Source organism: Pan paniscus, chromosome 1 (genome assembly GCF_029289425.2).
Source record: "Pan paniscus chromosome 1, NHGRI_mPanPan1-v2.0_pri, whole genome shotgun sequence".
NCBI classification, from domain to species: domain Eukaryota; kingdom Metazoa; phylum Chordata; class Mammalia; order Primates; family Hominidae; genus Pan; species Pan paniscus.
This window is the reverse complement of record NC_073249.2, coordinates 6,894,633-6,919,009: the sequence shown is the minus strand read 5'-3', so window position 1 is coordinate 6,919,009 and position 24,377 is coordinate 6,894,633. Positions and strand designations below refer to the sequence as shown.

The 24,377-nt window shown below is 41.0% G+C and overlaps 1 protein-coding gene across 7 annotated transcripts in view; it reads right to left on the bottom strand.

The window, feature by feature from the left end:
* PLD5 (phospholipase D family member 5) overlaps nt 1-24,377 on the bottom strand; it is a 446,454-nt gene that overhangs the window by 150,197 nt on the left and 271,880 nt on the right. The window contains exon 1 of one of the 7 annotated variants that reach the window (XM_055096882.2): nt 17,696-17,893. The exons of the other annotated variants lie outside the window; for them this stretch is intronic. Within the exon in view, the coding sequence (XP_054952857.2) occupies nt 17,696-17,828 (133 nt within the window). The 5' untranslated portion in view covers nt 17,829-17,893. Of the gene's footprint in view, nt 1-17,695; nt 17,894-24,377 lie in introns of those variants that run through there. 7 annotated transcript variants of the gene reach the window in all.

Below are 24,377 nucleotides of genomic sequence, written 5' to 3'. Positions count from 1 at the left end.
CCTCTTACAAGTGGGAACGCTTAAAATAAATCACTATTAGAAGAGACTGATTTCTAATGAGTCCCCTATTCAATATTGTTCCTTAAGAAAGGCTAAAGGAAGAGAGAGAGAGAGGAGTTGGAGGTAGAGAGGGCGGCAGGGAGGGAGGGAGGCAGGGAGGGAGGGAGGGCTGGCGGCAGGCATGCAGGCAGAAAGGAAGCAAGCAAGGAAGCAAGCAAGCTAGCTAAGTGGTTCTTCAGAGGTTTGGCTTTGTTCATTATCTCCAGCAAGTAGCATAGTGCTGGCCATGTTTTTGGGTCCAATAAACATGAAAAATAAGACTGAATAAGTGAATGAGTGAATGAATCAATGTTTGCAAACAGCCCCCCTCTAGCTGTATGTGTCCCTCTCTGTCTCCTCCTACACTCTCTGTCTCGGAATAACTGACTGAAAGAAATCAGTTGTGGCCTCCAACAAAGTCAGACTAAATGTACTGGGGCGGAAAAGGAGCCAGCATTGTGAAGGAAATATGCTGGAAGAACAATCCTTTCTACATGGGAGGTGTGGTTAAATTAAACTGTAAAGATGGTTCCATTCCAAGCCAAATTAATAACAAGGAAAAATTAGGCAGCAAGACAGGACTAACATGACTTAAACAAAACTCCCAAATGTTAACGCATTTGTTCCTTCCTTTGAGAACCAATAGTTTCAATATTTATTCTTCTTCCAGAAAAAAAAATTACAATGTGTCTTCCATTCCAAATGAGATACAAATTCATTTCTTTACTTCTCAAGTTATCACAGAACTCAAAGGAGGTGAAGGAGGGAGGGTTTCTTCGTAACATTCATTCCAGCCAACCGTGCATTGAATGCCTCTAAGACTTCTAATTTCTCCTTAGCACTGCTCCAGTCTTAAGGAGCCCCACATCTTATGAACTCAATCAATGGCCATCAGATCTCAACACTCTTGCCAAACCCCTGCTGCAGGACAAAGACAGTGGCAATGAACTTTCTTTTCAGAAAAAGAAATGGGTAAGAGTTAAACCATATATGAGACCAGGACAAGGTGAAGAGGCAATGCCAGGTGTCAGCAGGAATCATGGAGCTGGTGGAACAGTAGAGTGAACTCCAGGGACTGGGGAGGCAGACGATGGAGCAGAAAATGGGGACATAGGGAGAGGGTTTGGGTGGTCCAACTTAACACCTGGAGTTGCCACCTGCTGGGAATTTATTGGCCCACTTCGGTTTTCTTGCTTCTTGGTGGTACAAGAGTGGCACATGCTCACCTCCCTGGACGTGTGGGCACCAGACACGCTCTGATCTTTCCTCTGGTTTCTTCCTTTCTCAGTCCCTGATTCTTCCAATAAGCCTAACTGGGGATGGGATGGGAAGGGAGAGTGCAGTAGGAGGGAGGGAGGTGAGAGAAAGGCTCTGAAGAAAAATCCTGTGGATGGCATCTCTAGTTAGTTCCTGGTGTAGACTTGAGGGCCCTGACATCAGACTTCCTGGTTCGAATGTTGCTTATGCTACTTAGCAGCTAAGTGTCCCTGTACAAACCTGTGCCTTGGTTTTCTTCTCTATAAACTGGGGATGAAATAAGAGAGGAAGTATGTTATAGAGTTTCGTGAGCTCTAAATGAGTAAATAGATTGAAGCACCTGCGTGACGAAAGTGCTCTGAAACATGAATCTCTGTGCAGTTCCCTTTTGTAACCGCTCATCACAAGAGTCATTTCTTATTTAGCATTTGTCTTCCTTGCTAGGTTATAAGCCTCATGAGGGTAATAACAGGGTTCTGATTTGGCCACATCCAGAGGCATTCAATAGATATCTGCTGAATGAATGAACGAACCACCTTTAGATCACCTTTAGTATTCCCTTCATAAGTCACCAAGAAATAACACAATTCATTTAATAGGCCTGTGGCCATTCAATTAGGTGATAGAACTAGGGATGAATGTTCAACTTTTAAAATTAAATTCTTCCTGATTAACGTTGGTTCACTGTACCCAGCAGAAAGCTCAGTGTATATCCTAAAAAGGTCCCTAAGTCTTCATTCAGTCTGAGAAACTCAGAAATTTCAAATGGGAAATGCTCCTGGGCCATGGAAAGGAAGGGAATGGTAAGAAGAATATGAGGGTATCAGGATTTTGGGGAGAAGGAGGGAAAGCATGTGTCTGTATGTTATAAAGGAGAGTGGAGACACTTTAGAAGAATCAGGTTCTCTAATTAACAAGAGAAGAAGCTTCAGGCAAGGATCACACCGCAAGCTGGAGTAGGAACCTGCTGTGCTCCTTGCCGTTCTTGAAGCTGTTGGTGTCCAACTTCAAGGAAGGGCTATGCTGGCCCAGAGATCCTCATCACACACCTCACAGAGAGGCACGTTGTTAACAGAAGGCTTTGCCTGGAACATTATTTTAGTGTAGTTCTCGTGTCTCCCAGTGCAGAGAGTGGGGAAAAGTCCTTCAGAAAAAGCCTCCTGCATCCCTGTTAATTCATTTGCCTGGAAGAAAGTATTAAATCAAGCTTCGATTTTCTATAATCATGACTTTCAGTGGCACATTTCTCAAGCACATGCACAAGTGACTGTGATATTAGGTGCCACGGTCTGAACATGTGATTCGTGAAGGGGGCAGAGCCTTCATGGATGGGATTAGCACTCTTACAGAAGAGGCCCCAGAGAGACCCCCAATTCTTTCCATCACACAAGGACACAGTGAGAAGATGGCTGTCTATGAAAAAGGAAGTGGGTCTTCACCAGACATGGAATCTGCCAGCACCTTGACCCTGGACTTTCCAGCCTCCTGAACTGTGAGATATATATTTCTATTGCTTATAAGCTACCCAGTCTATGGTATTTTGCTATAGCAGCCTGAACAGACTGACAGTGGGTTAAAAGAAATGCTTCCAAGGGCTCCCAATCTAATGCAAGAACTCCCAGAAACTATGACCTATCCTGAAAAACAGACAGAAATTTATATCTATCTTCACAAGTTTCTCATTTAGCCTAAAGTTTTATGTAGCTTTTTTTATATCAAGCTCTGTCTAGGGTCTAGTGAGTCAAGAATATAAGCAATTTCTCCCATCTCCAGAAAGAATTACTTTTGCTTTTGAAAAAAATAACAACAAAAACAACAACAACAAAAACCTCACAAACATCATAATTAGAAGCCAATAAAATTTAAATACTATTAAGAGATTTAAAGGGAGGTTGGCACCATGGGAAATCTTTTGTTCTACAACAAAACAGAATTTCTGAAACGAGTTTTCATAAACTGTTCTATCACAAAGATACAATACCCTGGGGGAAAATCACCTGCTTCTAAAAATGTGGGTTCAACATTGGTAGGGAGAGGAAGAAAGCCTGGCTAAGCTAACCTATACATGTGTTCCAGTAGCCATTCCTTTTTCAACTTCAGAATTCCTCCATTTCTAAACCTTTCCTTAGGAAAATGTAATCACTGTTTGAATTATCTTCCAGGTTGAAGCCTGCCAAGGAAGAATTGGGCTCACAACTGATTGAAATTAGAACTTGACAGCTTTAATACCCCAATTAAAAATAAAAAAGAATCCAGGATACTGAAAAATTGTTCTTTTCACACAGACAAGCAATGTATCACTGACTGTCTTCCCACCATTAACCATGGAACAGAAAGCATGTGTGATTGTGTTTTATGAGACTGCAGCTCAGGGGAATTCTCTTAAATTTCTTTCTCCCTTTTTCTTTCTTTAAAAATCACCAAAAGAAAAAACAAACAGCTTTGGTAGATAAGTTACCAAATTCCATGATTCTATATAAATATCAGAGCTGGTATCATGTGTCATTTACTCTGCAGAGATTGTGTAAGATTAACATGAGTTAATATTTTATATGAAAGGAAGATGACCTTATAAAATGAGTTAAGGAAAAAAAACCACTTTGTGCAGTTGGTAGAGGAAAGAATAAGGCTTCAGGTGCCAGTTCTCAACATATTGCATCTCAGTTCCAAATCTGTCCTTCAATACCTGCTTTGTGATAAGGGAGGGGTTTCCTTTCAGCTTTTCTCCTGCACAGACAGCATGAGGTAGAGCTTTCTTAGTAGGGGTGCTAGAGGGACAGTGCAAGAGCAAGGGGGCTCTCCTGCTGTTTTCAACTGGTGCATGGTGGGCCACTGGTGTGGGTGTGAAGAGACCTGGTGATGCTCAGTGACAGCCACGTGCCTAAAAGATATAGTCCCTCAGTGCCCTTGCAGCCCTGGCCTGGGCTGGTGGTAACATTCTTATGGCTCTCTCCACATGGATGCCATGTAGGCCAGACCCCCTATTCCCTCTGCTTCCTTGCATGCCTGGCCACCTGCTATGGCTCACCTGTGCCTTACTTGCATCCTAGAGGCAGGATTGCCAGATTTATTAAAACAAAACAAGATTCTCGTTAAATTTGAATTTCAGATAAATAACCATAATTCCTTAACATAAGCATATCCCATAAAACATTTGGGCCACACTTAGACTATAGGCAGACCAGCCAACTTTGGTATCCAGAGGGCTGCAATCACACATTCTCTGACGTGTCTGAACCCTACCTAGCTTTGCATACACCCCTCATCCCTCCTGTAACATAAATACTTTTCTTAACAGTTTTGAACCAGAGATAAGTAATTCTTTATATTACATTTCCCTTAGTTTAAGTTACTATGTGGTTTCTGTCTTCTGATTGGACACAGACTGATATACTTCATATTCAGAAAGAAACAGAGAAGAGGGTGGTGAAGAACTTTGTGAGGTAATTTGCAAGTGAGAAAATATTAGGCATGTCCAGGTATGCTTATAAAAGAAATTCTGATCAAGACAATGCAGAGTCCTGAAAACAATAAAACACCTAATGCCAGAAGCCATCTGAATTTAGGGTTTCGGGATCTGTGGCATGAAACACCTGCTACCCTCTTCCTGCACTTCATGGATACTCTGCATCCATTGCCCCATCAGCCCAGCTGCCCTATTTTTGGCTGCAGGAGCATCTTGCAGATAGACTGGGGGCTGATGATGCCCCTTGCTAGCAGGCGGTCTAGCAGTCCTCCTTAGAGAGTGACAAACACACCTATAAGGTGCAATGGAGAGTCATTCAAGACATGCTACTATTGAGCTGAGGAGTTGCCACGGTCTAAGTAAAAGAATGAGAAGTTTTGAAAAAAGAGATGAACTTTGCAGGGAAACTTAATTACTAGAAGTATTTTGTGTGTAAGAAACTAACATCTGAGGAATTCTCTTTGAGAGTTCTCTGGGGGAAATGAAACTTTGTGAAGTCATAGAATGCTTATACTAAAAAAGTCAATTTCTGAGACATGAGCAAGTGTAGAAGTTCAATGATATGGCTCTTTGAGGTTATGGGGCCATCTGAGTGAGCAGAGCCTTTGGATGACTCTGGGGCCTAGCAGGGACCTCAGGGAGAGTGGTGGGAGCCATAGCAGGCTTTCGTTAAAGCTCACAGAAGGATTGTGAAGGTTCTGCCCTGGTATCCTCTGTCTGGGTACTTAACTCACTGGAAGGCTTGTAGCATATCCCAGTTCAAGTGGGATACCTGGAGCTGCCTCAGGCCAGAGATCTGTTTGCCTAATCTGTTTGGGTTCTATATTATGTCATGAAGTAAAAGGTGATCATTCAAAATTTATAACATTTTGAGGAACAACAATCTCATCCTTCTTTGTACTGTAGTCACTCAGGGGTCTTGCATTTCTCCCGTTGGGTTATAAACTAGAAAATTGGAACTTGTATTTTATTCATTTGAAATCCCGCATTGTCTGGCACATGCTGTAGAATCTCTGTGCTCCTCAGAGAAACAATAGGAGTGGGCACAGTATCACATCTTTGTCCCATAGTCTCTGCATGTGCTCAGGAAGAAACACAGTCCTTGTTGGTGGAATGAATGATTGGAAGCCTATAATTCTAAAAAGAGAAAGCTTATGTTGTACAGACTTGTACTTGGTTCACTTTTTGAGTTACCTTGCATAATTCAATTGTTTTAAAGCCCGTTAAGACTAAGTGCTTTATTTTATAACCATCGGAATTATCAAAGACAGCTGAGGAAGTCTTTGAAGATCTTTCCTTTATGTGCGTGGCTGAGGAAATGTATTGTATTTACTTATATGTACTCTGATTAACATGATTACACAAGACCAAATACAAGTGTGTAAAGAAGTCCTTCTTCCTGTCTCTCCTAGAATCTAGATCTACCAACAAGCAGCGGGAGGTGCCTGACTGCACAGCAGGTTCTGATGAAATGGAGGGTTTTTAAAACCAGACAGTCTGCACATCCACCGCTTAACCAACTTGTCCCCTCGGGCAAGTCGTTTAATCTCTCAGAGCCCCATGTAAAAAAGGAAACAATAATAGAACAGTTTTCTTAAAGCTGCTGAGAAAATTAAAAGAGGTAATCATGGGCACCTAATACTCAATAAATATTTGTTATTACTATTATTACTATTTGTGTCAGAGTTGGGGAATTGAAAACTGTACTTGGGCAAATTTGTTTAACGAAGGGCTGCCAAAAGTTAGCTGCATGCAGCTTCTCCTGGTGTTTTGTTCGTGGCTACAGAAAGGGATGCAGAAAAGAAAATTTTTTTCTGAGTGGCCCTTAGATTTTCTACCAGGAACAAACATCTACTTCACTGTTCTTAACTGTCAACCTCTTCAAGACCTCCCGAGTTGGCTGTCAAGACTTTATTTTACACTGCACATGGCAAGTGGCCAGCACTCTTACATCTATAGAAATGTTTCTTCCCTAACTCACAGGTCTTTCCATGGCCTCCACTGGCTTGGCAGCTCCATTTACTCCCCAGACATGCATTACCTTGGAATATCGATCTTCTCTTGGCATAGAGTCAGCCTCCAAATCCCATTACTTCATCCTGCTCAGTGTCACTACTGTTTGATTTAATTATCCATCTCCACTGCTCTCCCCCAACATTCTTTTCCTTTAATATGGTTAATGATTTATAGTATTTAGTTCCTTCAACAGCTGTGCTTGAAAGACACAGTCTGGGCAGTTAATGACCTGTGAATTATTTAATAGCGAATATAATGACCTCAGAATTGAATTGATGCTTTATAAGTAATTTTGATGGTCTTCTTTCTAGGTTTGGTGAGGTGGGCCTGAGGAAGTTTTTTTCCCTTTGAAGATACATGGTTCTGCAAAAATCGAAGGTAAATGTGTAAGAAAGGTCAGGGAGTTTTAGGCCAAAGGCAGAGAAAGCGAAAATTCTCAGGCTTCAGGACAGAGGGAAAATGTAATGCAAAAAAAACAAAAAATATTTTCAAGGTGAGGGTGGAGGCAGCAGGACCTACAGAGCTGGTTGATGGAGACAAGGATGTGGAGAATTCAGGGATGAAAAATAGTTGTATGTGACAAAGGAAGAAAATCAGTTAATATGGCTCTACCCTCTTTCTTCATCCTGTATGTTGACTCTTTCTTCCTGGAGCACCTCATGGACTCTAGCCCAGCTTAATAAAAGAACTTGAATCATTCTGGGAAGAGAACTGGGTGGCTGTAAAAGGTGTAATTACAACAAGGTAAATGCTGGGCAGAACACAAATTTAGATAAACATGATTGGCAGAGATATTATTTTAATAATTAATTTGCGTTGGCCTCATTAAAAAAGAAAATAGCGTTTGAGGAACACTAAGTTAGACGAGCCAAGAATCAGAGAGGAGACTCACAAAATGTAAAATTGTACTAAACCGTTCTACACAAAGGGCTGGGTTTTCTTCTGAAGTTGTTGGTCAGACCCACCAGCACTGCCTATAGTACTGATATGACGTCAGGAAAGCTCCCCATGAAAACATCACCCCCTAGACAAAGACTGTGTAGGATAGAAAACCCTGAGGTTACATGAGTTTTTATCATATTGAAAAAGCCCTGCTGATTATCTTTTCGTGGTCCCAGAAGTTATGAGATCTTAAAAAGCCCCCTAATTTCTATTCAATTCAAATACCTAAAAATTAAGGAGCCCTAGCAAAACCTCTGAACACTATGTTCTTTTCTTATACCAACTGTCATTTCCAACTGACAATCCTTTTCAAATCTCATTAAAGGGAAGCTTATTAGCTAACTTCCTAGACTCGACAGCACGGTTAGTAGTTCTGGGTAGTGCTGATAAATGACAAATAAGGTGGTATGCTAAAATCTGCCACTGTGTTGACCATGGTAAGCAAACTGTGTGGAATCAAGCTTTCTGAGAAAAATAATTCAGAGGCCTGGAAACTTCTACAGGCCACTTGGTTGTAAATGTGCTCAGGTTGGTGAGGTACAGGCTTCTCCACCTGCACTGTGGGGAAGCCAGCCCACTAATTTATTCATATGTATATTCCTATAGGCCACAAAATTTACTTATTTCTTACTATTTGCCTCTAGGACCTCTACCAGCATTAAAAATATTGAAGAAGGCTTTGAAGAAGAAAGAACTTGCTTTACTTAGTATATATATATACTTACTGTATATATATATACACTTATATATACTACTTATATATACGCTTACTTATACATATACTATATATACTTACTATATATAGACACACACACACACACACACACACACACACATATGGTTGATGGAGAGAAGGATGTGGAGAATTGACAAAATGATCATTAAAAAATCCAAATCAGATCAAGTCATTTCCATCAGTACCTCATCAGTGTCTGGCACATTGTAAGAATGCAATAAACATTTGTTAAAAGAGTGAACGAGTTAGTTGATGAATGAGTAACTGGCGCGAGGTCCTAGAGCTAGAATTGTAATCTGAGTCTGTCTCATTTCATCACGATATACACCTGCGCCTGCAATCCAGGGGCAGTGCCCTGGATTCTCCAGCCTGTCCCCCTATTCTCCAGCCTGTCTTGCTGAGAACAAACAGCCACGCTTTACCAAATTTCAAAATATGTATCATAAAATGGCTTCACTGTACACATAGTAAAGCCATAAACAGATTTCTTAGGCATTTTTAAATGTAATTTAAAGGTTGCTAAGCAGAAGAGGGTGGATGTTTTTGTCATTTTTCTAAGGTTTTTGCTAAAGATCCAATAACATTGGCTAAAATCACACGCATGGGGCACTCTGTCAAGAATGAACACAACAGGTATCTTTCACCACCCATTAACCATGGATCGTAGACACATAATTCCACTTTTCTGTGTCTCAGTTTTCTGATCTGTGAAGTGAAAATAATAGCATCTTCCTTTCTGGGATGCCTGAGGGTTAAATAAGAATATAGGTAAAGCACATAGAATAACACCTATTAGTTGGAACTATCACTAACTATAATCATATTGCACATATACCAAAGATTTGTGGGGTTTTTTGGTGAGTGTTTTAGAAAGCGAAAGAACTTTTGGTAAATCATATTATTATCCTCTAATTTGGAAACATTATAGCAAGTTGACAGTTGAATGTGTATTCCACCTCCCGGTGATTACAGGCAGGTTTTTATTACTAGAGAGTCTATGCCTCACCTCTCTCTCCTTAGCCTCTGAAAAGCTCATTCCCCATATCTTTCCTTCCAGTAAGGAATCGACATAAATGTGACAAAATGGCTTCTCAGGCAATTTCATCTGAGGAACTAAACAGAGTCCTAAAACAGTAAAAATGAGGAAAGGAGGCATCTGGGGCTGCCAAACAGACAGCTTGCTGTGCCACAAATGGGGGATTGGCACGCACTTAACACATATGCCAGGGCCTGCTGTGTCTTCCGCGAGCGTAAAGGCTGAGCTGATGAGGGGAGGAGGGGTAGGTTTGAGTGGAAAAAGGCAGTTTAAAGAGAGTCCGGCCAAACTGGTTTCTGAAGAAGAGATCTAGAGTGTGTACAACTCCTTCTTGGAACTCAGAGGTGAATATGACATTCTCAGTTTCTTCTGAAGAACAAATTAAATGAGGAGGGTTATAACTGCAGCTATGGAGACATAGGGTATATCTTGGGAAGAGCTTAGAACTGAACCAGAGGGCAAAGAAAGATCTGTACATAATTCAGGAAGAGATATTTACTACCAGAGGAGACCATTCTCAGCTTAGGAGAGATGGAATCCCATCTTGTCTGGAAACTCAAGCAGGAAATATTTATTGAGCACTGGTAGTTCTATGTACATGGCAGGAATTCAATTCAGTCAACACAGTGCCTTCTAGTTTAGGGCCCTTTGGAAGGGACAATAGAAGAGGAACAAGGAGTTTGGGAAACTCTTCCTAGGCCAGATCCTGTCCAACTTGGCTCTACTATAGACAGAAGCCTCTCTGCTGCCCATGAAATCAAAAGTGAAAGCTCTCAGGGCTCCTCTCTCTGTGTGAGGCATCTCTAGCTAGCAGAGTAATTTAACACTATTCTGCTGAAAATTCAGTAGAGCTTCTGCTTTTTAATTGGAAACACGGTAATATCAGCTCTTTTCACATTCCATGTACTTTTTAGATTGTAAAACTAATATATAAGTTCCTCAAAAACACGGTAGTTTTGAATAGCAGCTGGTATTCCCATTTCCGGATCAAAATGATTTAGAAGGCATAAGAGCAATTTTTCTCTGTTCCTGAAAGCTCCCAAATTGTCTGGACCTTTTTCAAGTCTCATAACAAATTCAGAATAAATATGCCTTCCATTTAATGAAATACATGCATGTATTACCTGATAGAGTGTGTTGGCCTATGGTTGGGCAGGGAATATCTTGGGATACAGAAAATATTCACAAAAGTCATTCTTTGTGATAGCATGGGAAATCAGAGGATTCATTTCATTTGCCTCCGCCCAACCTGCAGTTAAATACGATGATGTATTCTTGCAGAGGAGCCTCACCAGCAGGCACATAAGCTGCTCCAAAGTACTCATGATGTGGATGAGGTGATCCAGGAAGACTTGGTCCCTGTTCATGGGACAAATAGGAGATACACACGGGGACAAAGAGGAGACAAGACGAAGTAGTATCTAACTGAGTAATAGATACATAAGGCCGATTAGATACTGAAAGGAATTTATCCTTGGGAAAGCCTCACTGGGTACTCGAGCTGAGGAAAACAGATTCACATTCACCTGGCCAAGTATTGGCTTTAAATGAGTGTGGATACAAATACGCCTCCTGCAGAGGCATGGGTTTAGAGACAATGGAGAGGATGGATATGTGTAACCAGGGTGTCATTTCCAACAGCTACTAGGAAGTAAGGCGTTGGAAGAGAGTGTTGCTTCCTTACGGAGAATGCACTGCAAAAAATTCAGCATAGCTCACCATTGTTCTGAGATTTCAGGGGTCAAGACCTCAACTTCTCATGATGCCTTCGTAGGTGGTCAACAACTGTCTGTTGAATGTGTATAAACTTCTGAATCATGAGCAGACTTGGACAAAGATATCTTTTTCTAAGCAAGACTCAGTAACAACCAATCAGAAAATAAAGTTCTACCTAAGTTTCCAAATTAGAATAAGATGGATGCCAAACTCAGAAACTCAAATAGAACTCAGAGACCTAATTAGCCACTTATGACTTCCAAAATGTTATTGAGTTATTTTACAATCTTAAACTAAATCATTTAAAACTCCACTCAGCTTATGAGTAAGTTTTGTCAATACTGATTATGCTGGGAGCCTCAGGCATGTGCCAAGTACATTACCATGCTGTTGTTTTTCCAGTATTATATAAAACCTTCAAGTTTTTCAGACTTGAACCACTGTAATACTGACTTCTGTGGGTTAGGAAAAGAAAAAAAAAGGAGCCTTTTAGAGAAGGTTAATTTAAAAGATAAGCACAATTTGCATGTAAGGAAACATCAAACCAGAGTAAAGGTGCTACTCTTTCAATAATGCCTTCCCAAACTGAAGCATGAACAATCTTGACTGAGGCATAATTATACGAAATTTGCTTAAGGGAACACAGAAGCATAGACTTCATTTTCAAAAGCTGGCATTTGCCTTCTCATCAGCTTTGCTTCTTGAATAATTAGATTCATTCATCAGCCTCTTTGTTCACTGTAACAGCCTCAAATCAAGCGCTTGCCTGTTCTGCACAGCGTGTGGGGATGCAGCGGCGTAGGCTCCTTGGAGAAAACAGAAGTTTGGCTTCAGGAAGAAGCACAGACCCATTCTCAAGCCTGTCAGAGTGAGTTAGGTCCTATCTCTGCACACCTCCTCCTCAAAACTACATGAAAGATTTAGTATCCATTGGTAGTTTTAAGTCATTCACATTCAACATTTATAAGTTGGCATTTTCAGCTGAGCAGCCCTTTAGGATATAAATGAGGAAATTTCCCTGGGAGAATCGGGGGTGGGAATGGGAATTTGTTCTTTAGGCTGCATATTCCGAGCACAGATTTGCTGAGCAAGAAAGACTGTTCTGGTGTTAGTGGGGCCCAGTACTGTGGCTTCTCACCAGGTAGACCCACCACTGGTTTGCATCTTAAGGCAGCACTTACAAAGTGAACTCACCGCCCCCCTTCTTCCTTCCTTCACAGCATTTCCCTCCTTATACCATATGTTCAAGTTTCTTTGAAAAATGTTTTAAAGTACCTATCACGTGCCAGGTACTATGTTAAATACTTTATTATCTCATTAATCTTCAGAATAACCCTAGGCAGTAGCTACTATTATTAGTCCATTGTAGAAATCAGGAGACTGAAGTTTCAAGAGGTTAAATAACTCACAGAAATGTAATTCCAGTGCTTTGGGAGACTGAGTCAGGAGGATCACTTGGGGCCAGGAGTTCAAGACCAGCCTGGCAACACAGTGAGACCCCCATCTCTACCAAAAAAATACTTAGCCAAGCATGATGGCATGTGCCTGTAGTCCCAGCTACTCAGGAGGCTAAGGCAGGAGGATCTGTTGAACCCAGGAATTCACGGCTGCAGTGGGCTAGGACTGTATAACTGCACTGCAGCCCGGGCAACAGAGCCAGACCCTGTCTCTAATAAATAAATAAATAACTCACAGAGGTCACACAAGTGACAAAGCCAAGTACATATTCCCACTCCAGAATCTGAGTTTTCAGCCCCCACCCTATACTTGCATAGAAAAGACAACACACACACACACACACACACACACACAAGCAAAATCAGCTATAATCTCATCACTCAAAGGTAACCCTTATTAACACTTTACAGATGTTTTCACATATGTAAAACTAGATTATCTTTGAATAAAAATGAAATAACACAATAGCTTCTGTTTTGTAGACTACTGCTTTTCACTTAGCAATATAATCTAAAGATTTTCCCCTTGTTGGTGGTGTTCGCAGGAAAAAATCAAACTCTGTAAAGTATTTTACAGAGGTTTATTCTGAGCCAATCTGAGTGACCATAGCCTGGGGAACACAGTCTCAAGACGTCCTGAGAAAGCGTGCTTGCAGTGGTCAGGTTACGCTTTGGTTTTATACATTTTAGGGAGACAGGAATTGTGGGTGAAATCACAGATCAATACATGGAAGGTATACATTGGCTCAGTCTGAAAAAGTGAGACGCTTGAAGTGGAAGCTTATGAGTCACAGGTGGGTTTTAGGGATTCTTTAGTTGGCAATTGGTTGAAAGAGTTAAGCTTTGTCTGAAACCTTGACGTCAGTAGAAAGAAATGCTTAAGAGAAGGGAGTCTGCTGTCACGTGAGGCTGTACCAGAGTCAGGTTGGAAAGTAAGCCACATTATACTGGGTCATTACAAAAAAACCATTTAATGAGATTTTATGGTTCACAGGGTGTGACTTAACCCTTGCCTTGCATAGCCTTAGGTCTTGTTTATAATTCTGTATCTTATGGTCACAAAGAGTCTATTTTGTCAGTCTTATGATCTCTATTTTAACCTTAATGCTGGTCACTTGTGCCTAACTTCTAGGAGGACATGAGTTGTGTCTGACCTCTGTTCTCATCACAGCCAATAACTCAGTTTTTCAGGTTTTTTGGGGGTCCCCTTGGTTAAGAGGGGCTCCATTCAGCAGGCTGGGGGGCTTGGGATTTTACTTCTAGTTTACAGTGGCTATTCTCCTTCAATGTGATTTTTGGATGATTGGTATTCCAACATGTGGATGATCCACTGTTTAATTCTAAAAACCGTGCTGCAGTGTACGTTTTTGTACATAATATTTGCGAACCTAACTCTGAGCAGCTGCTGTGGCAACCTGAAGGCAATAGGCCTGCAGAATAAAGGACTGGCTGAAGCAGAATCTCTTCCCAACTGAGTCTTGTCTCCACTGAGGCCATAACCATCCAATGGCACAAATCACACTGTGACTCGTAGCACCTCTGGTCTTGCTGCTTTTTATCAAGTTGGTATAACTATGATTAAAGCTTTTGTTGAACTACTGTTATCTTTTGTTCCTCATGGTTATATGGTTATTATGCAGTTATTTTATATTTTGTTATATAGTTACTTTGCACTGAAGAAAGCAAAGTTCTTTTATCTGAGGAAGGCAAGTCCTTTTAAATTATCAGGCTGGGGAGGGCATGAAAATGAGACAGCAATCATGTTGTAACTCCCCACTTTAAGCTATGTATTCATCTCTTGAAACCGCTTACTATTGCCATAAACAGCTGTACATTAACCTAATAATGTCACACTGGACACTATAACCCACATCCTATAGCTTAAAAACATACAGTCAATCATGTGTATATCTATGTAACAAACCTGCATGTTCTGCACATGTATCCCAGAATTTAAAGTATATTTTAAAAAAAAGAAAATGACATTTAAAATACCACACCAAAAAAAAAAATAGCCAATCACTGATCAATGTTATTTCTGCAAACCAAAGAGAATTCCTGACAAACAACTTTGTATCAGCCTACTCTGTCACCCTTTTTGCCTTTAAAAGCCTGTTTGTAACAAAGGCTGAAGGGAGCTCATATCCAAGGTTAGTTAAGTCTTCTGGGCAGCTGCCCTCACTTCGGCTCAAGTAAACTCTTCAAATTATATTTTGTGCGTCAACCTCTTCCTTTTAGGTTGGTAGCATGTACTCTTTCCTCAAGAGGAACCATAATTTATCAGTTTCCTTAATAAGCCTACAAAATTGTGTATCTCCACACTCCCTCTGCTATAGTTTGAAGATGTTCCCTCCAAAATTCAGGTATTAAAACTAAATGGCCAGCCGGGCTTGGTGGGTCATGACTGTAATCCCAGTACTTTAGGAGGCCAGGGCGGGCGGATCACCTAAGGTCAGGAGTTTGAGACCAGCCTGGCCAACATGGTGAAACCTCACCTCTAATAAAAATACAAAAATTAGCCGGGTGTGGTGGTGCAGGCCTGTAATCCCAGCTACTTGGGAGGCAGAGGTTGCAATGAGCCAAGATGGCACCACTGCACCCCAGCTTGGGCAACAGAGTGAGACTCTGTCTCAAAACAAAACTAAACATAACTAAATGGCCAATGTGATAGTATTGTTGGCCCCACTGTTCGTGGGGCCTTTAAGAGGTATTTAAACCATTGGGCTCCTCCCTTTTGAATTGTATTAAATGGCCTTATAAAGGGACTTCACAGACAGGACTGGTCCTCTTTTGCCCTTCCACCTTCTGCCATGAAATGGTACAGCAAGAAGGTCCTCACCAGATGCCAGCTCCTTGATCTTGTACATCCTAGCCTTCAGAATTGTGAGAAATAAATTTCTGTTCTTTATAAATTATCCAGTCTCAAATAAGTTTCTGTTCTTTATAAACTACCCAGTCTCAGATATTCTGTTATAGCAACACAAAATGGATGAAAACACCTTCAAATCATCTTTCAAAGAAAGTTAAAAGGGGGGGAGCAAAAAACAACCAGGGGGTAGTGAAACATTAATACCCTTGACTTTTTCTTGAGAAGGAAATCACTTAATACCTCTGCCCAAGTTTGGGTTAATTAGCCATATGGATGAGTGAAGAACTTAGAACACCTCAGCAAACTGCACATATTCTCCTAAGTATGATCCATACTCCATCATCTAACTGGGCAAATGACCAGAAAAAGTAACGTAGAAAAAAACATTCAAAATGTTCTTATTTCTGATCTCCATTGGAGCTTATTAAAGGAACAGAAACATTAACCAAAGTAGTCTGAATTATGTCAACCCTTCAAATGCCATTTTCAATGTCACTTTCAAGTGCTATTTTCTATTAGGAGACAGATACTATCTAAATTTCCATGAAAATTAGCATTGATATAGCATTCTATGCTTTCAAAATGCTCGTACCATCAATTACTAATTAGCATAACATTTCAGAACCATCCTAAGCTTTAATTATAAAGAAATTCCTTTCTAGCATGGTTCCCTTCATATGAAGAAAGTTATTCCTTCACCACCTTCTAGGTCCCAACCATGTCAGAACAAAGTTGTTAAACCCTTCTAAATCTCCTGATTTTAAATTCAGTCACTTGCCACATTGCTTAGTCTCTCCCAGAGAAAAACAGTATATTCAGTGTTATAAAAATCAAGGCTCAACCCGAAATCTGGGAAATTTGAAGTGTACTCTATGTAGTGCTTTATACACCCAAAGCTTGCACTGTTTATTCAACTAACATTTATTTATTTCCTACACACATGTCAGGCATCAAGTCTCCATCTTGCCCTCATTGAGGTTAAAGTCTAGAGGTAGAAACACGCATTACAGTGCAGTGATGCTCAGAGAGAGGGAAGCCCTGGAAGTTGAAGGGGAATGGGGAAGGGCAGACGGCTCAGCTTGGAGGGAGGTGGGAGAGGCCTCCTGGGGAAACCTTGATGAGAACTTTGGAATGTCTCTGCTGCCATTTGAGTTCCATATTATTTTTTTTAACCAATCCTATTTCTAGACCAGTGCTATTATTTACTTAATTACACTTAAATCAAATTTAAATCGATACATTCTTAGCTTTGCTCCAAGTATTACTAATCATAAAATAATGTGTTTGATGTACTAGTTATGTACTACTTTATCCTAATACATAATAAAATAATACATTCAAACAAAACATTCAGCAAGCCGCCAAAAAAAATGGTAAAGCAAGGAAGGGACAGGAAGAATTTACTGACTTTTAGGAGCCTCATTCAGTGTGGAGAATGGAACATAGTTAACATTGGAGTCAGGAAAAACTGTTAGGATGTCATTTGCAGTCATTCCAGAGAAATGATAAAGGCCTAAGTTAGAGTAGTAGAGGGAGGGAGGGAAAAGGAGAACTATTTCCAGAAATGTTAAGACTGCACATGTAGAAGTGCAGACTGATTTGATTTTGAAGGTTGGAGGAGGAGAAGGAAATCAAGGTTAGCTCTAGGTTTCTTTGGGGGGCAAACATAAGGATAGTCAGGTCATTTACTGAGATAAAACTTAATGCAAGAAGAACATGGAGGGCCAGGTGGGGGTGGTGCATCCGTTTCATTTTGGATACATTGATTTTGAGGTATTCTGTGAATATCCAAGAGGAAATGTGAAGTTTGCAGTTGAATATTTGTGCCTGGAACTCAGGAAAAACAATGTGTGGGCCATCTGCATATCGGTGATGAATGAAGCCACAGAAGCAGAAGCAATCAATGCAGCAAGAGTAAAGAAACTGAAAAGAAGGGAAGAGGAAGAGAAAGAAGAGAAGAAGCCAATGTTTAAGGGAATGATAGTGTATTCAAAATTGGCAAAAGAGACTGAGAAAGCGTGGCCAGAGACAGAAGGGAAATACAGAGTGAAACCAAGGGACTAGACAGTTCCAAGGAAAAGAGAAAAGCAGTACACAGTGTTCAAAGCTGAAGAAAGGTCATGTGATACAAGGTCTAAGATATTCCCACCGAGTTCCATACCTGGAAGTCCTCCGGGACTTTGACAAGGTAGTTTCAGTGGAGTCAGGGCAGAGCCGGGCTGCCGCGGTTGGAGGACTGCACAGGGGTAGGACCAGTGGTGCATAAACCTGAACATGGAGAAAAGGGCAGTCATTGGGTGGGGAACACCTGCCAGAGGGGATCTAGGATGGATAGTGCCAAGTTCTTTTTCCTTTCCTCTCATTGACTTGAGTGTGTTTATACATTAAGGGGAGAGAGCCATTTAAAAGGCAAAGGGTAAATGTAAAGGTAAGAGAGAAAAAAACTTGACTGAAATTCCTGAGAAAGTGGGACCAGATGTCTCAGGTGGAAGAGTTAGCTTTGGAAGAGAATCAGAGATACCCTCCTTCTGAGGTTGAAGGAAAGGAGATGGAGATGCATGTAGATACGGAAAATGTACTGGGATGGAGCACTGTGATGGGAGAGTCCCAGGCTGATAGCCTCTAGTTTTGTTTGTTTGTTATGTTCAGTAAGTAAGAGACATGATCTTATGGAGAGGAAAGATGTTGGTTAGGAGACATAGAGTGTGAGTATAGCTGTGAGTATTCGGAATACCTTTTCCTGTGTATGACATAGGAGGAAGTTAGTAGAATTACCAAGCATGAGAAAGGGATGGAAGGAAATGAGCTAAAAAAATAGATAAAATATAGTATGGGAAGAAGGTGGGCACAGAAATAATAGGTCATGGCCAAGGTTCATGCTGAACAGCCTGCTAGAAAGAACAGAAATAGAGCTTTGCATCTTAACTCACACCAGTTCTCGTGACATTGATTTAAAAAGCAGGTGCAATTGGGATGTTCACGGAGTCACAGAAGTAAGGGATCTTACTCACTAATGAGGATAATGAATATTCTCTGTCTGGCTACTCTAGGTAAGGCAGGAACTGCTCTGTCAGAAGACAATATGTCTCTAGCCAGTCATGGTGGCCCACACCTGTAATCCCAGCACGTGGGGAGGCCAAGGTGGGAGGATGGCTTGAGCCCAGGAGTTCAAGACCAGCCTGGGCAACATAACAAGACTATCTCTACAACAAAGAAAAAAAAGAAAAAAAAAAGTCTCTAGTACCCTTCAGAACATACACGTGGATGTGTGAACATATATGTGGAGACGAGGACTTCTGAAAGCCCTTATGATTCTGGGGATCCCATGATCAGTATTTTTAGCAACTAGCTTTTCTGTTTGGGACTGAAAAAAATAGAAAAGCTACTGGCTAAAAATGCTGACCATGGGATCCCTCGGAATTATAAGGGCTTTCTGAAAGATTGCCATTTCTTCATTTATGTATATCTTTATTCCTCTTCAGTGCCTTTTTTTTTTTTTTTTTTGAGATGGTCTCTCACTCTGTCACTCAGGCTGGAGTGCAGTGGTGTGATCTCAGCTCACTGCAACTTCCGCCTCCTGAGTTCAAACAGTTCTCCTGCCTCAGCCTCCCGAGTAGCTGGGATTACAGGTGCACACCACCAAGCCCGGCTAATTTTTGTATTTTTAGTAGAGACGCGGTTTTACCATGTTGCTCAGGCTGGTCTCAAACTCCTGACCTCATGATCCGCTTGCCTTGGCCTCCCAAAGTGCTGGGATTACAGGCATGAGGCACCGTGTATGGCCCCCTTTTTTTTTTTTTTTTTTGAGATGGACTCTCACTCTGTCACTCAGGCTGGAGTGCAGTGTGATCTCAGCTCACTGCAACTTCCGCCTCCTGAGTTCAAACAGTTCTTCTGCCTCAGCCTCCCGAGTAGCTGGGATTACAGGTGCACACCACCAAGCCCAGCTAATTTTTGTATTTTTAGTAGAGACGCGGTTTTACCATGTTGCTCAGGCTGGTCTCAAACTCCTGACCTCATGATCCGCTTGCCTTGGCCTCCCAAAGTGCTGGGATTACAGGCGTGAGCCACCGTGTATGGCCCTTTCTTTTTTTTTTTTTTTTTTTTTTGAGGCAGGGTCTCACTCTATCGCCTGGCTGGAGTGCAGTGGTGGATCACAGCTCACCGATCACAGCTCACTGCAGGGTGGAACTCCTGAGCTCAAATGATCCTCCCACCTCAGCCTCCCAAAGTGCTGGCATTACAAGTGTGAATCACCACACCCAGCCTCTCTTCACTTTTTTTTTTTTTTTTTTTTTTTTAAGACGGAGTCTCGCTCTGTCGCCCAGGCTGGAGTGCAGTGGCACGATCTTGGCTCACTGCAAGCTCTGCCCCCTGGGGTTCACGCCATTCTCCTGCCTCAGCCTCCCGAGTAGCTGAGACTACAGGTGCCTGCCACCATGCCCAGCTAATTTTTTGTGTTTTTAGTAGAGACGGGGTTTCACCGTGTTAGCCAGGATGGTCTCGATCTCCTGACCTCGTGATCCGCCCGCCTCGGCCTCCCAAAGTGCTGGGATTACAGGCGTGAGCCACCGCGCCCGGCCTCTTCACCTCTTAAAGAACATCCTCCCCAAATTCTAGCATCCCTAGAATAGAAATACATAAAGCCACAACCAGATGAAATAGATCAAATTCTGCTTTTCTCCTGTCACAAGGTTGAATATGCATATAATTTCCTTGAAAATGTTATTCCTGCCGAGGTTCTTATGTATTAGGGATAAAAATAAAACCTGTAGCACAAGATTCTATGTTTTAGAGCAAATGTTTAGATTTTATGTGTTTAGATGGGTACGACTATATTATATGTATCAGATGAACCCTTGTGAAAGTTTAAACACATTGAATTGCAGACTTAACTTGGGCAGCTCTTAGAACAGAGACCAAAAACACAGACGGGGAGTCACTGGTGTCACCAGCTGAACAATTCCAATACAAACTGAAGCCAGCAAGAGTTAGTGCACAACCGTACAGGCAAACGAACCAGCTGCATTCCCAAAGACGATCTGTAATGTATGATTAAAACCGGGGCTTTTCTTTCATCAGAAAATCACAGATCTAGGTTTGTAATTTAGAAGCAAAAATAAATCCAGTCTGGTCTAGTGGCACTGACAGGTCAGACACAAATAGTACACACTTGGGTAAATTAAGGCAACAGCTATAGTGGATGTCATTTACTAACAGTTTATTATGAGGTAGGCACCTGCACCAGACACTTTTTATATATTATCTAATTTAATTCTCATAGCTCTCAGGGAGGTTATTATTATCCTCATTTAACTGAAAAAAAAAAAAAAGAAAGAAAGAAAAAAAGGAAAGGCTGGGCGTGGTGGCTCACGCCTGTAATCCCAGCACTTTGGGAGGCTGAGGCAGGCGGATCACCTGAGATCAGGAGTTCAACACCAGCCTGGCCAACATGGCGAAACCCCATCTCTACTAAAAATACAAAAATTAGCCAGGCATGGTGGTGGGCATCTGTAATCCCAGCTACTCAGGAGGCTGAGGCAGAAGAATCGCTTGAAACTGGGAGGTGGAGGTTGCAGTGAGCCAATATCACACCATTGCTCTCCAGCCTGGGCAACAAGAGTGAAATTCGTCTCAAACAACCACCACCACCACCACCACTGAGGCTCAGAGAAAGTGCCAGCCTATGGTTACACCACACAGTAATGACAAGTTTAGAATTTCAGCACAAGGTTGGGGCCACAAAAGTACCTGTTCCTAGTTATTATGCTAATTACGCTGCTAATTATCACTAAAAAGCATAATGTGGCCAAACGAGCATAGGATGAAAAGTTTCTGCCTTGCTGCCAAATATTTTGGTGTGCTATGAAGAAAGGTGGAAGACAGAATCCCTTGCAATACATTTTGACGGCAGCGTATAGGACAAAGGCAGCAGCCTTCAGGCAATCAAGCATGAGCCTCTCAAGTGGCATTCACTTTGAGAAGGTGTGAAATGAAAGCACATATTGGAAAAGCATGCCTGGGTGACCGTCGGGGCACCCCGACTTCCATCTGGGCCATTACCAGAGCAGACCCAATACAAAGCAGCTTCATAAGTCCCCTGTCCAGAGGATTCCACATTCATGATAACAGTGAGGACTGTCCTTCACTTGAAATGTTCAGCCTCCTTAACGATGGCAACCTTCCAGACAGTGGAAATGAAAGGTAGAATAATATAAAGTTTACTCTAGGGAAACTACCAAATTATACTTATAAGGCTTACATTAAATTAGCACACACAGGCATACGTACTTGTAGAGTTAGGTTTTGGAATAATTATAAAGCAGTAAAACCTAAGTAAAAAAAGCCTCAATAAGCTATCCTCCACTGATTTGGAGTAAGCTGTTCAAAAATCACCTTGTAAAATGCAGAGTTGGAAACTAGGGCACTTGCATTAACTTAAAAAATTACACATGCTCTAAATGACGAGTTAGTGGGTGCAGTGCACCAGCATGGCACATGTATACTTATGTAAATAACCTGCACGTTGTGCACATGTACCCTAAAACTTAAAGTATAATAAAAAAAAATTACGCATGCTTCTATGCTCAGATTTAGGAATATATTTTCCCTTTCAAAGATTTTGTTAAGCCTAATCCATGAATGTGAAAATAAAAATATGGATTATCAATGATGAATGAGTACAGCTTTCTTAAATTTAAATAAGCAATGGCAAAGATCACATTTAGAATTCAACAGAAAGAATTCAGCAGCTCCCTGTCCTTTTTAAAATAATGTAGCTAAAAGAACACCAGAACTCAACGATTTAAAAATACAGTGTTATTAACAAGAGTGACAGAGATTTAGTCTTATTTCAATTAAGATTTTGACTTTAATGAATAAAATTTAGTCACGAGTAAAGGCCAATTAAATGTCTACCATTTGTTCAATGCTTTGCGGGATTGTAACCCAAATGACCTAAAGATGCCCAGCCACGGCTCATTAGGTCCCTGTGGCTATTGGTTATTCACTAATACGGGTAAGGCTCTGTCTAATTGGCTCACTTACTTGCTATATAGTGCTAATGAGGGAAAGTTGGGGTCACTTTTAAACTGGGTGTCTGAGACAGTCACTCAGCAAATGTATGACTTGAGTCACAAGGGGAGCAGATGAGTGGATGCAGAGGGCTGAGCACTGTCACTGTGACCAAGAGTTCACCCCAAGAGCATGCTTTGTATTGCCTTTATAAACAAAAAGTAACAGAAAGGAAACAATATGGATAAAAAGATAGGGAAATCTAGAAATTTAATTTTAAAATCTCATGGGGAGAAAATCTGAAGATCTATTTCTCTATCTGATTTGAATGCCCCTCAAGAATCATTCATTTAAACCTAATCCGCACTGTGGCAGTATTAAGTGGTGGGGTCTTTGGGAAGTGACTGAGTCACAAATATATTGGTGTCTTGTAGCGGGGGTTGAAAGGAACAAACTTAGATTCTTTTGTGCCCTTCTGTCTTATCCGCCACGTGAGGACACAGCGTTTGTTCCCTCTGGGGGATGCAGTAACAAGGCGCCATCTTGGAAGCACAGAGCAGCTCTCAGCAGACACTGAACCTGCTGGTGCCTTGATCTTAAACTTCCAGACCCCAGAACTGTGAAAAAATAAGTGGCTGTTCTTTATAAATTGCCCAGTCTCAGTTATTACAGCAGCACAAATGAACTAAGACTATCATCTATCTATATATCTATCTATTAATATCTATCTATCTGTCATCTATTTCTTTCTTTCTGTGTATCTGCCATCTATCTTCCTATCTTCTTTCTTTTCTCTCCCTCTTCTTTCTTTCTTTTTTTCTATCTATCTATCTATCTATCTATCTATCTATCTATCTATCTATCTATCTATCTGTCTCTACCTACTATCTATCTTCTATCTATATCTACCTACCTACCTACCTTCTATCATCTATCTATCTACCTATCATCTATCTATATCTACCTACCTACTATCTATCTATCTATCTATCTATCTATCTATCTATCTATCTATCATTTATCTATATCTTTCTATGTATCTGTCATCTAACTATCTACCTACCTATCTACCTATCTTCTATCTATGTATCTACTATCTATATGAAGAATCCCAAAAAGGAAAGAAAATTCTTGACACATGAATGCTCTGGCAAAACAAAACAAAACCTTGTAAAAAAAAGTTTTGTTATCAGCTCCTTAAAGTTATCACAAAACATATATAGGTGGCACAGACTAAGCTCTATGTTTAATCACTTATAGGTCTGTGTGCAGGAGAGAAGGGAGGGGGAGGAAAATACATGTTTGATTCTAACAGACTGAAAGCTTGCAACACCAGCTGAGCAGGACTGTGTTAACACCCCAAGCCCACAGTGTGCTGGACCATCAGGAGAAAGAGGCACAGCATGGAGGTCCCCAAGCTCTAGGATGAATTTCTTTCTGTGGTTGTGTAATTGGGCTGATCACTGGCAATAAGGAGCGATCTACCGTACAACATGGTGATAACAGTTAATAACAACGTACAAGATTATATTCTTGAAAATTGCTAAGGAAGTAGGTTTCAAGTGCTCTCACCACAAAAAATAAGTATATGAAATAATGCATTTGTTAATTAGCTCAATGTACCCATCCCACAATGTATACAGATTTCAAAACATGTTGCACATGATAAATATATGTGACTTACTTTTCAGATAAAATCAATTTAAAAGTTTTAATTTTTTTTTAAAGACCAAACAGCACCTAGTGACAGAGTTTAGCCCATAAGTGAAACTGGTTGTTTGTACGGTCACTCTCTCCTAGCAGATAATGTCAGTAGGAACAATCGCCTG